At 40.1% G+C, this 14292-nt stretch overlaps 1 protein-coding gene across 8 annotated transcripts in view; it reads left to right on the top strand.

Moving 5' to 3' along the window:
- NAA35 (N-alpha-acetyltransferase 35, NatC auxiliary subunit) overlaps positions 1-14292 on the top strand; it is a 108038-nt gene that overhangs the window by 6502 nt on the left and 87244 nt on the right. For 7 of the 8 annotated variants that reach the window (XM_077904834.1, XM_077904795.1, XM_077904814.1 and 4 more), the window contains exon 3: positions 13109-13142. In XM_077904834.1, coding sequence (XP_077760960.1) covers positions 13109-13142 — 34 coding nt within the window. Of the gene's footprint in view, positions 1-12596; positions 12620-13108; positions 13143-14292 lie in introns of those variants that run through there. The other variant, XM_077904862.1, reaches the window with a different exon arrangement.

The raw sequence follows: 14292 nt of genomic DNA, 5'->3' as shown, positions 1-14292 counted from the left end.
TCTTTGAAGAAATTTCTCCTCCAGCCTCTTATTGCTCCAATCTGGGCTTCTTGCCTTTGTACATCATGTGATCCTGAGATCATTAGCAGCGGGGTTTCTTACTTTAATATAAATTAGACGTCTTTAGTCACCTCCTGAGTAGAATGCATGGAAGATACAATTTTTTGAGGTTCTGGTTGTCTGAATATGTCTTTATTCTCCCACTTTATTGATAATAACATGTTTGGATACCTTTGAGAATTTCGAGGGCGTGACCCATTGATGTGTTTGCTCTGACGTTGCTATTAAGTTTGATGACATTTTGATAACTGAGTTTTCATAGGTAACCTTTAAGATCTTCTGTATGACCCCGTGTACATCCCTTTCACAGTGATTTGTCTGGTTGACAACTCTGAGGTCCTCTCATCTTGTCTGATTCTTCAGTTCTAGGAAACTTTCTTTAAGTACTCTATTTCCTCTTTTTTTTTGTTTTGTTTTGTTTTGTTTTTTTGTATTCTTACAGAGAGTTTTTTTTTTTTTTTTTTGTATACTGACCCTTTGGGAGGTGCTTAGATCATGAGAGAGGAGCCCACATGAATGGGATTAGTCAGTCCCTTCTGATATTTGAGGTTATTGCAGAAAGACGGCCATCTAGCGAGTAGGCCCTCACCAAACATCCGCTGGTGCCTTGATCTTGGACTTACCAGCTTCTAGAACTGTGAGAAATAAACATTTGTTGTTTATAGGCTGTCCAGCTTATGATATTTTTTTGTTGTAGAATCTTGAATGGACTAAGACTCTATCTTCCAAACCTACTGAATTTTTCTTATCTGCTTCTAATGTTCTTAATTTTTTTTTTTATGTTCTTAATTTCTAACATTTCTTTTCTCTTAGTATTTCTCCTCCCTTTTTTAAGAAAGTAAAATGTCCCGTTTTTGTTTCAGGGTTGCAATGGTTTATCTAAGGATAATAGTTCTTTTGAATGTTCCTTTACATAGTGCCTTTTTTCTCCAATGTTCCTTTTTTGGTTTTTTGGTTTGTTTTTTTGTTTGTTTGTTTCCTTTAGGAAGATACTTCCTTTTTATCTTTCATATTTGGGCATTACTTCAGATATCTAAAAATTCTTTGATGCCTGTCTAGGGGTGGGAGACCAAAAAACCAATTGGAAGCTCTAAATTTATGAGTGGGACTTATTTACACTGACTGCCACTATCAGATGATCTGACTTTGCTTTTGTGTTAGAGAACCTCTGATAAAAGTTATTTAGCTCTTTCTACTTGGAAAGATTATGTTTAGTAGAGAAAATTTAATCTTTTGCCTTGAAGTTGAAGCTCTGACTTGACTGCCTATGATTAAATAGTGAAGGGGAGGAAGAGATCTGGGGTATTCACATACTCACTTAATGTTCCCTCTTTCCAGTACTATATACCCTAGCCTTCCAGTAACCTTATGTCTCTGGAGATGTTTTTACCTTCTTCAAAGAAAGTCTTCAGTGTTAGGGAGGGGCAGTTATCCTGCTCTGTAAATTAGGACAGGATTCTGCATTGTCTGCTCAGTCTTCCATGTTTTAGCTTTCCTTTTTCTGCTCTTTTAGAAGCAAGTGGTAAGTCAGGTTGGTTTTGGCTTTCTCCATTCCTGGTTTTAGGATTCTGTTTTCTTGAATTTGCTAAGAAACTACTTGTATTTTATTTCCAGGTTTCCCCAATTTTGTTGTACTACTTCTGCACTTGGTTTTCTTTTTTGGAGTGTATACCTTTCTTATACACACACACACACACACACACACACATACACACACACTCTTCCTCTGGTTATTTTAATGAGATTTCAGGAGAGAATTAAAGGTAGTTGCCTGTGTTCAGTTAGCCACCTTTACCCCGTGGTAAACCTCAATTGGTTTGTTTGAATATCACAATTACAATCGCATTGGATTTCAACAATGTCATAGATTCAAGTAGGGTGTTCCTAGGGACCCTACCTGGGAACTTAACCATCATTTATAAAGTTAAGGGTAGAAATATATTGAAAGATCTATAACATCAGTTTACACATGATCTGCTCGCTTATAACATGATAATATGTGTTTGTCTTGTCACATAGGTACATGCTTTTCTCTGTCTTCTAAGAACTTTTTCTCAGGAGAATGATCATATGCTACAAGTGCTTATTAGCACTGCTGCATATCCAGACTCTACCACAAGTTATGATTCATCGTTCATTTCCAAGGCAAAAGGAAGGACGTCCAGTAAGATGTTAGGAAATTCTGTGATCCACAAAATTGAGTTAAATTTTCTCTCACAGCTCTCTCACAAGAGTTAAATTGATCTCTCACAGATCTATTCATGCCTTATATGAAAGTGAGGATAAAAGAAAAAGGTGGTTTATTGTCAAGGTGGCAGAAAAAATTTTTTTTGACTGATAAACTTTTCCTTGTATCTAATTTTTTCCATTGCTCTTTGTGTGTTTTAAGCTATGTACTACTGGACCTACTTAAGGCTTTAACTTAAAAGTAGAAGTAACTTATCATTGTGTTAACTTAGTTCAGCAGTTTGGTGTGTCTGTGATCCTTGGGAGCGTCAATACCTTTTAAAGGGTATGCAAGGTCAAAACAATTTCCGTGGTAAAACTATTTCCATATAAAGCTGAGATGTGGGGATCCCCAGGTGGCTCAGTGGTTTGGCACCTGCCTCTGGCCCAGGGCGCGATCCTGGAGTCCCGGGATCGAGTCCCGCGTCGGGCTCCCGGCATGGAGACTGCTTCTCCCTCCTCCTGTGTCTCTGCCTCTCTCTTCCTCTCTCTATATCTATCATGAATAAATAAATAAATCTTTAAAAAAAAAAAATGCTGAGATGTTGGGCAGCCCGGGTGGCTAAGCAGTTTAGTGCCACCTTCAGCCCAGGGCCTGATCCTGGAGACCTGGGATCGAGTCCCACGTCGGGCTGCCTGCATGGAGCCTGCTTCTCCCTCTGCCTGTGTCTCTGCCTCTCTCTCTCTCTCGTGAATAAATAAATAAAATCTTAAAAAAAAAAAAAACAACTCAGTTGTTAACTTGTCTTTTTACTCTCATTCTCTTATTAGTACTGTGGAATTTTCCAAAGAGTATATGATGTGTGATGATGTCATTGCTCTGTTAATGATAAATGTAAAACATCCTTCTCACTTAAATTTTTGAGAATTGCTTCCTAGTTGAATAAGACCCAAACTACTTACGTCTGTAATGCTGTAGAATATTATGATTCAGTGTCCAGTTGTTGATCACGCAGTGAGAGTGCTTGCACTTTGCTTAGTCGAGTAAATTTTAAGTTTCCTGCCTACAGTTGACTGTGATCTGATTATTGGTGTGTGTGTGTGTGTGTGTGTGTGTGTGTGTTTAAGATTTTATTTATTTGAGAGAGAGAACACACATGTGCGTGTGTGTAAGGGAAGAGAAGCAGAGGGACAAGTAGACCCACTGAGTATGGAGCCAGGGGTAGGACTGGATCTAAGGACTCTGAGATCATGACCTGAGCCAAAATCAAGAGTTGGTCGCTTAATCTACTGAACCACCCAGGCACAGGATTACTGGTTTTCTGAGGGACCTTATGAGAGTCAGCTAGTTTAACCCTTTATTTTACAGTTAGGAAACCAAGTCCCCTGATTGACTTGCTTCTAGGTCTGTGGAGTGTTTTATTTTTAAGTTTGGTGAAGCTATCCAAATCTACCTTAAATATTTGATAAATTATTACAGCAGTTCTCAAATATTTTGGTCTCAGGACCCTATTATACTCTTAAAAATTACAGTTTAAACTCTTAAAAATTGTGTGTTAACATATATAGATGTTCACTGTATTAAAATTGAAGACTGAGAAATTTAAAAAATAATTATCAATTCATTTAAAAACAATTACAAACCCATTGCATGTTAACATGATTTTTTTTTTTTTTTTAAATTTTGTTTATTTATTCATGAGAGACCTAGAGACACAGGCAGAGAAGCAGGCTCCATGCAAGGAGCCCGACGTGGGACTCCATCCGGGGTCTCCAGGATCAGGCCCTGGGTTGAAGGCGGTGCTAAACCACTGAGCCACCCGGGCTGCCCTAACATGATGTTTTTTAATGAAAAATAAGTGCAATATTTATTTTTCAAAACAGAGTAACTTACAGGAGTGGAGTTGTTTTATACTTTTGAAAATCTCTTTAGTGTCAGCATAACGGAGAGCACCTGAATTCTTTATCTGTGTGTCTGTTTGAACTGTATGGGGTAAATCTGGCCTCATTTAGTATGTAGCTGAAATGGAACCTTTTCAGATAATTGTGGATATTCTTCTTTGATATTACAGTGAAACTTGACAGGTGGTAGTTTGTTAAAGATTAGTTGTGATAAGGAATCTGAAGACATATTTAGTGGACTTTGCATTCTCTGTTACATTAAAATTCACTGGTCTGAACTTTGAATGGATCTTTTATCTGTGCCTAATTTTGGAACATGTGTTGCCATTTGGAAAATACTGGTTCATTGAGTACAGATCTTCCAAATGCAGATAAAACTATATAATACTGAAAGGCACATTTGTTAGTATCACCACCAAAACCATCAGAAAAGTCTCTTTTAAGTATTTGGAAGCTATCAGGTTCACAGTGTCAGATGTTTCTCCAAATTCTTAATTTTTGCTTTAAAAGCTCAAATGTTTATCATTTTTTCCCCAAATGTTATCATTAGCAACACACAATGTCAGTTGTTTTTCTTAAAGCAATAAACTCATTTAGTTTCAAGAAAATGGCGTATTCTCCGAGATAAGTATAGTTTTTGTCCATTGTTCTTTCAAGTAAAAATGGTGTTTCATGATAATTGTGCAGGTGCTTTTCCTTAAAACAACGTCTTGTATTGGTATGCAGCAGAAGTGTTTGTTTATACTTCCCATTTTGTCAAATAGAATATTTAAAAGATGTACTCAGAGATTGAGATATAATCAGAAATATCAGGGTCAGCATTAGGATGAAGCAGTTGAGGCACCTCGAGTGCAACATTTAAGGATTTGCTACCTGTGAAGGCAAGTGCCTCCTTAAATTTTGCATGGGAGGTGCTTCACTTGCTGCACTCTGGTCCTGGCCCTGAGGTTAATGATTTTACTGCTTTATCAAGGATTCCTTAGGTAAAATAAAATAAAAAAAAAGTTGTCTTTTTTAACTGCAAGTGCATGGAAGTAAAGAATACACTAGCTTGTGGACACTCTTAATTTGTACTAAAACTAGAGCAATGTAGCCTCCACTTTTTATTTTTTCTCTTTATGCCATTGCTTTTACATCTTCATTACAATTGTCAACAAAGTGAAAAAGACAATGTTTTATTCTGTGAAAAAAATTTCTAAATTTTATTTATTTCTTAGGGAGAGCATACAAGTGCATGAAGTAGCAAGCAGAGGTAGAGGGGCAGAGGGAAGAGAGAAAGAATCTTAAGCAGGGTCCATACGGAGATTGGAGCCTGACACGGGGCTCAATCTTAAAACCCTGAGATCGTGAACTGAACTGAAATCAAGAGTTGGATGCTTAACAAACTAAGCCACCCAGGTGCCCCAATATTACTATGAAAGTAATTTTAATATCACAGACACCTCAGTTCCGAAACCATCTTTGAGAACTGCTGAAAACTAGTGCTTTGCACCTTCTGTAAGATTTGTCCATTAGTGGGATCCCTGGGTGGCGCAGCGGTTTGGCGCCTGCCTTTGGCCCAGGGCGCGATCCTGGAGACCCGGGATCGAATCCCACATCGGGCTCCCGGTGCATGGAGCCTGCTTCTCCCTCTGCCTGTGTCTCTGCCTCTCTCTCTCTCACTGTGTGCCTATCATAAATAAATTAAAAAAAAAAATTTAATAAAAAAAGATTTGTCCATTAGTTTTTAAGCTACTTAAAATGTTATGGTAGTGGTTCTCACCTTTCTGTACATTGAAGTTGCCTGTATTGCTTTAAAACCGCTGCAGAGGCCACACCCCTAGAATTTAATTGTTTTAGGGTACCGATGAACGTTGAGATTGCCACAAACTCTGGAGTTGATACCAGTATGCAGTCAAGGTTGAGACCTATTTCATAGGGGATGAATACTGTTTTTTGATTAGCTGTTTACTCAAGTGTCTTTTCTACCTTGAAATACAATGAAATTTTATTTATTTATTTTTTTTATAATAAATTTATTTTTCATTGGTGTTCAATTTGCCAACATACAGAATAACACCCAGTGCTCATCCCGTCAAGTGCCCACCTCAGTGCCTGTCACCCATTCACCCCCCCCCTCGGCCCTCCCCCCCCTCCCACCACCCCTAGTTTGTTTCCAAGAGTTAGGAGTCTATGTTTTATCTCCCTTTCCCATATTTCCCACACACTTCTTCTCCCTTCCCTTATATTCCCTTTCACTAGTATTTATATTCCCCACATGAATGAGAACATATAGTGTTTGTCCTTCTGTGATTGACTTAATTCACTCAGCATAATACCCTCCAGTTCCGTCCACGTTGAAGCAAATGGTGGGTATTTGTCATTTCTAATGGCTGAGTAATATTCCATTGTATACATAAACCACATCTTCTTTATCCATTCATCTTTCAATGGACACCGAGGCTCCTTCCACAGATTGGCTATTGTGGACACTGCTGCTAGAAACATCAGGGTGCAGGTGTCCCAGTGTTTCATTGCATCTGTATCTTTGGGGTAAATCCCCAACAGTGCAATTGCTGGCTCCTAGGGCAGGTCTATTTTTAACTTTTTGAGGAACCTCCACACAGTTTTCCAGAGTGGCTGCACCATTTCACATTCCCACCAACAGTGTAAGAGGGTTCCCCTTTCTCCACATCCTCTCCAACATTTGTGGTTTCCTGCCTTGTTAATTTTCCCCATTCTCAGTGGTGTGAGGTGGTATCTCATTGTAGTTTTGATTTGTATTTCCCTGATGGCAAGTGATGCGGAGCATCTTCTCATGTGCATGTTGGCCATGTCTATGTCTTCCTCTGTGAGATTTCTTTTCATTTCTTTTGCCCATTTCATGATTGGATTGTTTCTTTGGTGTTGAGTTTAATAAGTTCTTTATAGATCTTGGAAACTAGCCCTTTATCTGATACGTCATTTGCAAATATCTTCTCCCATTCTGTAGGTTGTCTTTTAGTTTTGTTGACTGTATCCTTTGCTGTGCAAAAGCTTCTTATCTTGATGAAGTCCCAATAGTTCATTTTTGCTTTTGTTTCTTTTGCCTTGGTGGATGTATCTTGCAAGAAGTTACTGTGGCCAACTTCAAAAAGGGTGTTGCTTTGGGATCCCTGGGTGGCTCCGCCGTTTGGCACCTGCCTTTGGCCCAGGGTGCGATCCTGGAGACCCGGGATCGAGTCCCACATCAGGCTCCTGGCATGGAGCCTGCTTCTCCCTCTGCCTGTGTCTCTGCCTGCCTCTCTCTCTCTGTGTCTATCATAAATAAATTAAAAAAAAAAAAAAAAGGGTGTTGGCTGTGTTCTCCTCTAGGATTTTGATGGAATCTTGTCTCACATTTAGATCTTTCATCCATTTTGAGTTTATCTCTGTGTGTGGTGCAAGAGAGTGGTCTAGTTTCATTTTTCTGCATGTGGATGTCCAATTTTCCCAGCACCATTTATTGAAGAGACTGTCTTTCTTCCAATGGATAGTCTTTCCTCCTTTATCGAATATTAGTTGACCATAAAGTTCAGGGTCTACTTCTGGGTCTCTATTCTGTTCCATTGATCTATGTGTCTGTTTTTGTGCCAGTACCACACTGTCTTGATGATCACAGCTTTGTGGTACAACCTGAAATCTGGCATTGTGATGCCCCCAGCTATGGTTTTCTTTCCTAAAATTCCCCTGGCTATTCGGGGTCTTTTCTGATTCCACACAAATCTTAAAATCATTTGTTCTAACTCTCTGAAGAAAGTCCATGGTATTTTGATAGGGATTGCATTAAACATGTAAATTGCCCTGGGTAACATTGACGTTTTCACAATATTCTGCCAATCCATGAGCATGGAATATTTTTCCATCTCTTTGTGTCTTCCTCAATTTCTTTCAGAAGTATTCTACAGTTTTTAGGGTATAGTTCCTTTACCTCTTTGGTTAGGTTTATTCCTAGGTATCTTAGGCTTTTGGGTATAATTGTAAATGGGATTGACTCCTTAATTTCTCTTTCTTCAGTCTCATTGTTAGTGTATAGAAATGCCACTGATTTCTGGGCATTAATTTTGTATACTGCCACACTCTTAAATTCCTGTATGAGTTCTAGCAATCTTGGGGTGGAGGCTTTTGGGTTTTCTATGTAGAGTATCATGTCATCGGCGAAGAGGGAGAGTTTGACTTCTTCTTTGCCAATTTGAATGCCTTTAATGTCTTTTTGTTGTCTGATTGCTGAGACTAGGACTTCCAGTACTATGTTGAAGAGCAGTGGTGAGAATGGACATCCCTGTCGTGTTCCTGATCTTAAAGGAAAGGCTCCCAGTGCTTCCCCATTGAGAATTATATTTGCTGTGGGCTTTTCACAGATGGCTTTTAAGATGTTGAGGAATGTTCCCTCTATCCCTACACTCTGAAGAGTTTTGATCAGGAATGGATGCTGTATTTTGTCAAATGCTTTCTCTGCATCTAATGAGGGGATCATATGGTTCTTGGTTTTTCTCTTGCTGATATGATGAACCACATTGATTGTTTTACAAGTGTTGAACCAGCCTTGTGTCCCGGGGATGAATCCCACTTGGTCATGGTGAATAATTTTCTTAATGTACTGTTGGATGATCCTATTGGCTAGTATCTTGTTGAGAATTTTTGCATCCATGTTCATCAGGGATATTGGTCTATAATTCTCCTTTTTGGTGGGGTCCTTGTCTGGTTTTGGAATTAAGGTGATGCTGGCCTCATAGAACGAATTTGGAAGTACTCCATCTTTCTATCTTTACAAACAGCTTTAGTAGAATAGGTATGGTTTCTTCTTTAAACTTTTGATAGAATCCCCCTGGGAAGCCATCTGGCCCTGGACTTTGGTGTCTTGGGAGGTCTTATTTTTTATTTTTTTATTTTTTAAATTTATTTATGATAGTCACACAGAGAAAGAGAGAGAGAGGCAGAGACACAGGCAGAGGGAGAAGCAGGCTCCACGCACCGGGAGCCCGACGTGGGATTCGATCCCGGGTCTCCAGGATCGCACCCTGGGCTAAAGGCAGGTGCTAAACCGCTGCGCCCCCCAGGGATCCCTCTTGGGAGGTTTTAGATGACTGCTTCAATTCCCTCCTGGTTATTCGCCTGTTCAGGTTTTCTATTTCTTCCTGTTCTAGTTTTGGTAGTTTGTGGCTTTCCAGGAATGATTCCATTTCTTCTAGATTGCCTAATTTATTGGCGTATAGCTGTTCATAATATGTTTTTAAAATCGTTTGTATTTCCTTGGTGTTGGTAGCAATCTCTCCTTTGTCATTCATGATTTTATTAATTTGAGTCTTCTCTCTCTTCTTTTTAATAACGCTGGCTAATGGTTTATCTATCTTATTCATTCTTTCAAAGAACCAACTCCTGGTTCTGTTGATCTGTTCCACAGTTCTTCTGGTCTCGATTTCGTTGAGTTCTGCTCGAATCTTAACTCTGTTCTTCTGCTGAGTGTCGGATCTATTTGCTGTTTTTTCTCTAGCTCCTTTATGTGTAAGGTTAGCTTTTGTATTTGAGTTCTTTCCAGTTTTTGAATGGATGCTTGTATTGCGATGTATTTGCCCCTTAGGACTGCTTTTGCTGCATCCCAAAGATTTTGAACGGTTTTATCTTCATTCTCATTAGTTTCCATGAATCTTTTTAATTCTTCCTTAATTTCCCTGTTGACCCTTTCATCTTTTAGCAGGATGGTCCTTAACCTCCACATGTTTGAAGGCCTTCCAAACTTCTTGTTGTGATTTAGTTCTAATTTCAAGGCATTATGGTTTGAGAATATGCAGGGGACGATCCCAGTCTTTTGGTATCGGTTCAGACCTGATTTGTGACCCAGTATGTGGTCTATTCTGGAGAAAGTTCCATGTGCACTTGAGAAGAATGTGTATTCAGTTGAGTTTGGATGTAAAGTTCTGTAGATATCTGTGAAATCCATCTGGTCCAATGTATCATTTAAAGCTCTCGTTTCTTTGGAGATGTTGTGTTTAGAAGACCTATTGAGTGTAGAAAGTGCTAGATTGAAGTCACCAAGTATAAGTGTATTATTATCTAAGTATTTCTTCACTTTGGTTATTAATTGATATATTTGGCAGCTCCCACATTCGGGGCATATATATTGAGGATTGTTAAGTCCTCTTGTTGGATAGATCCTTTAAGTAGGATATAGTGTCCCTCTTCATCTCTCTCTACGGTCTTTGGGGTAAATTTTAGTTTATCTGATATAGGGATGGCTACCCCTGCTTTCTTTTGAGGACCATTTGAATGGTAAATGGTTCTCCAACCTTTTATTTTCAGGCCGTAGGTGTCCTTCTGTCTAAAATGAGTCTCTTGTAGACAGCAAATAGATGGGTCCTGCTTTTTTATCCAGTCTGAAACCCTGCACCTTTTGATGGGGTCATTAAGCCCGTCCATGTTCAGAGTTACTATATAAAGATATGAGTTTAGTGTCATCATGATATCTATTCAGTCCTTGTTTTTGTGGATTGTTCCACTGGACTACTTCTTAAGGGGGAATTTTAAGAGTCCCCCTTAAAATTTCTTGCAGAGCTGGTTTGGAGGTCACATATTCTTTCAGCTCCTGCCTGTCTTGGAAGCTCTTTATCTCTCCTTCCATTTTGAATGAGAGCCTTGCTGGAAAGTATTCTTGGTTGCATGTTCTTCTCATTTAGGACCCTGAATAAATCCTGCCAGCCCTTTCTGGCCTGCCAGGTCTCTGTGGAGAGGTCTGCTGTTACCCTAATACTCCTCCCCATAAAAGTCAGGGATTTCTTGTCTCTTGCTGCTTTAAGGATCTTCTCTTTATCTTTGGAATTTGCAAGCTTAAGTATTAAGTGTCAAGGTGTTGAACGGTTTTTATTGATTTTAGGGGGGGATCTCTCTATCTCCTGGATCTGAATGCCTGTTTCCCTTCCCAGATTAGGAAAGTTTTCAGCTATGATTTGTTCAAATACATATTCTGTACCTCTGTCCCTTTCAGCGCCCTCGGGAACCCCAATTAAACGTAGGTTTTTCTTCCTCAGGCTGTCGTTTATTTCCCTTAATCTATCTTCATGGTCTTTTAATTGTCTCTTTTTTCCTCAGTTTCCCTCTTTGCCATCAACTTGTCTACTATGTCACTCACTGGTTCTTCCACCTCGTTAACCCTCGTCATTAGGACTTCTAGTTTGGATTGCATCTCATTCAATTGATTTTTAATTTCTGCCTGATTAGATCTAAATTCTGCAGTCATGAAGTCTCTTGAGTCCTTTATGCTTTTTACTAGAGCCACCAGTAGCTGTATAATAGTGCTTCTGAATTGGCTTTCTGACATTGAATTGTAATCCAGATTTTGTAACTCTCTGGGAGAGAGGACTGTTTCTGATTCTTTTGATGTGAGATTTTCCTTCTAGTCATTTTGCTCAGTGCAGAGTGGCCAAAAACAAGTTGTATTGGGAAAAGGAGAAAAAGAGAGGAGGGAAAGAAGGAAAGAAAATAGAGAAAAAAGAAAAAAGGAAGAAAAAAAGAGAAGAAAAAGAGAAAAAGAAAGAAAAAAAAGGGTGGGGGAATCAAACAGAAATCAAAAAGCAAAAAACAAAACAAAACAACAAAAAAAACACGGGGGAGTATCTTCTGATTCTGTATACTTTAAGTCCCTTGACTTCCCCTGGACTTGTCCGTCTAATTGGTCTTCTGGGGGAGGGGCCTGTTGTGCTGATTTTCAGGTGTTAGCACTTGGGGGAGCTGCTCTGCCCCCTGCCTGGTGCAGAGCTCAGTGGGGGTTGTTTACCCTGTGAGGCCCCAGGAGGAACAACCGCAGTGGCAGTGGCCAGCTCTGGAGCCCTGGATTCAGCCCCCGCAGTAACTCCGGAGCTCTCCGTCTGCAGGGCCTGGATCCTCCGGGAGCGGGGCCGCTGATCTGCTCAGCTCTGAGCAGAAGCGTCCTTGCTGTCCTGGGCCCTCCTGGCCTCTGCCTGTCCCTGGCGGGGAGGCCGGATCCTGGGCTGTATCCCCGGCGCACTGTGCTCCCAGGCCGTTGGATTCGCGCTCCCGGGAGCGCAGCCACCTCTCGGCGGACCCACCGCTCGCCGCTCGAGCCCCTCCGAGCTGCTCCCGGGTCCAGCCGTGAGCGTGCTGCAGCCCTTTAGGGAGCTGGGCGCACTCTCCCCGGGGCGCAGTTGCTGTGTTAGTTTCCCAGGGAGCCTGAGGGCATCCCCGCCCTTCCTGGGGTCCTGCTCTAACTCCCTTTGAGTGCCTTTCCACCTGAGAAGATTGCTGATGCTCCTGCTTCTCTGGGATGGAGCTTTCCTGTCCCGGGGGCGCTAGCCCTGGCCTTAGCCCGGTTCCTCGCGGGCCCCTCCCCCTTGGATGCCTTTTATTAATTCCCCCCTCCCCCCCAGTCTTCCTACCCATATAGAACCGCGAACTCTTCTCACTGTAGCATTCCAGCTGTTCTCTCTTTAAATCTCAGGCTGAATTCGTAGATTTTCAGGATGATTTGAAGGTTATCTAGGTAATTTGGTGGGGTAGGTGATTTGGGGACCCTACTCTTCCTCCATCTTGCCCCTCCAGATTGAGTAAAATGAAAATTTAAAAAGTAGCTTTGGCACTGTTACTGGGACACTAGAGGCTAGATTATGACACCAAGTGGTTTAAAAGCAATTTAAGAAATTTTAGTAGTCAGTTTTATGAAAAAGTATATATGGGGAAATTTTACTAGTGATACTTTAAAATGAGATTGGTAATTCTGATTGGATTATTTTGGCCTGTTGTGGGTCACTGGCTAATTCTCAGAAGTTCAAGTTATAGGGTTTAAATATTCACTGTGTAGAAGGCGTTATATTAGTAACTGAGTACAAATAACATAGTAATTTCTTAGAAAAAGAAGTTTAATGTAATCTAGCCCATTTTTGAGCTAAACTTTTGGATTTTTTTCCTTACAATTAAAATTTAAATATAAAGTTGTAATTATTCAAAGAATTTTTCTCTTTTTTTCTTTTAGAATTAAAGTTGGGAGAACTGCTTCATGATAAGCTGTAAGTATTTGTGTCTTTTGAAATAGTGTAGTGTAATATTTACACCTGTTTTTTGTGTGCAGTATATTCCTTGAGACCTGGGTAATATTACATTTCAAAGTTGTAAAAAATAAAATAATTATATTTTTAACCTTAGTGAGTAATTTTGGTACAGCTGATCCTAGTTGTGATATGAAATGGCTGTACTTAATGCAACTGTGACTCGTGGTCCTTTCCCTGAGAGTTTATATATAGGGCATGGAATTTCTTGAAGAAAAGGTACAGGCTGTATGTTATCTGTGATAGGCTGGTTGATGGCCAGAGATGAGTGATTTAATGGCTGGATGAAAGCAGATTGAGAATCCCCCAGAAAGGTGAAAAAAGAGAGGTGCTTGGTTGTTTACCTCCCATAGATAGTTCTCCTACTGCTGGCCAGACTCAGTTTCAAGGTTAGGAATACGAAGTGTTAAATTAGTGGCCAAGATTAGACATTTGGGAAGAAGGGGGTAGACTCTGAAATGTAGTTCTTCTCAGACTCTAGTGTGAATCCGGATCATCCCACATGTTGAAACACATGTTGCCCCCCCCCCCCCAAGTTCCTTCTTTAGAGCTGGCGTGTGGGACCACAGAAATTGCATTTCTCAAAAGTTTCCTGGTGGAGTTGATGCTGCTGATCTAGGGACAACCACATTAAGAACCATTCTGGGGCATCATTTTGGTGTTGCAGGCAATTCTAGGAAAGGTATAATCATATCACAAGCTAATGCAGGAGTGTGGGCCTGACTATGCAACAAGATTTGAGGGAAGATAGCTGGATTAACCAAGCCTTCTTCATTTCCCCAAGGTTTTAGGCTCAGCCCAGGGAACTACATTGCCAGCAGCCTCCCTGACCATCTATTAAAGTTATATTCTTGTGATTCTTATCTCCCTTAGCTGTCTTGTAACTTGTTCCAAGTTTACTTTTTGTGAAATTGTGTGAGAGATTTCACTTTTTCCAGATGTTTAGCCACTTGTTTCAATAGTATTTATTGATTAACCCATTATTTTTCACTACTTTGAAATTCTACCTTTATCATATATAATTTCTACAGAAATGTGAGTTTAAGCAGTTTTCTATTGATCTTTGTATTCTAAAATGCTTTTAATTATCATGTCTTCGATATTTGATGAA

The sequence above is a fragment of the Canis aureus genome, chromosome 1 (assembly GCF_053574225.1).
Source record: "Canis aureus isolate CA01 chromosome 1, VMU_Caureus_v.1.0, whole genome shotgun sequence".
NCBI lineage: Eukaryota > Metazoa > Chordata > Mammalia > Carnivora > Canidae > Canis > Canis aureus.
Note: the sequence above shows the minus strand (reverse complement) of the source record. Positions and strands in the feature narration are given on the sequence as shown.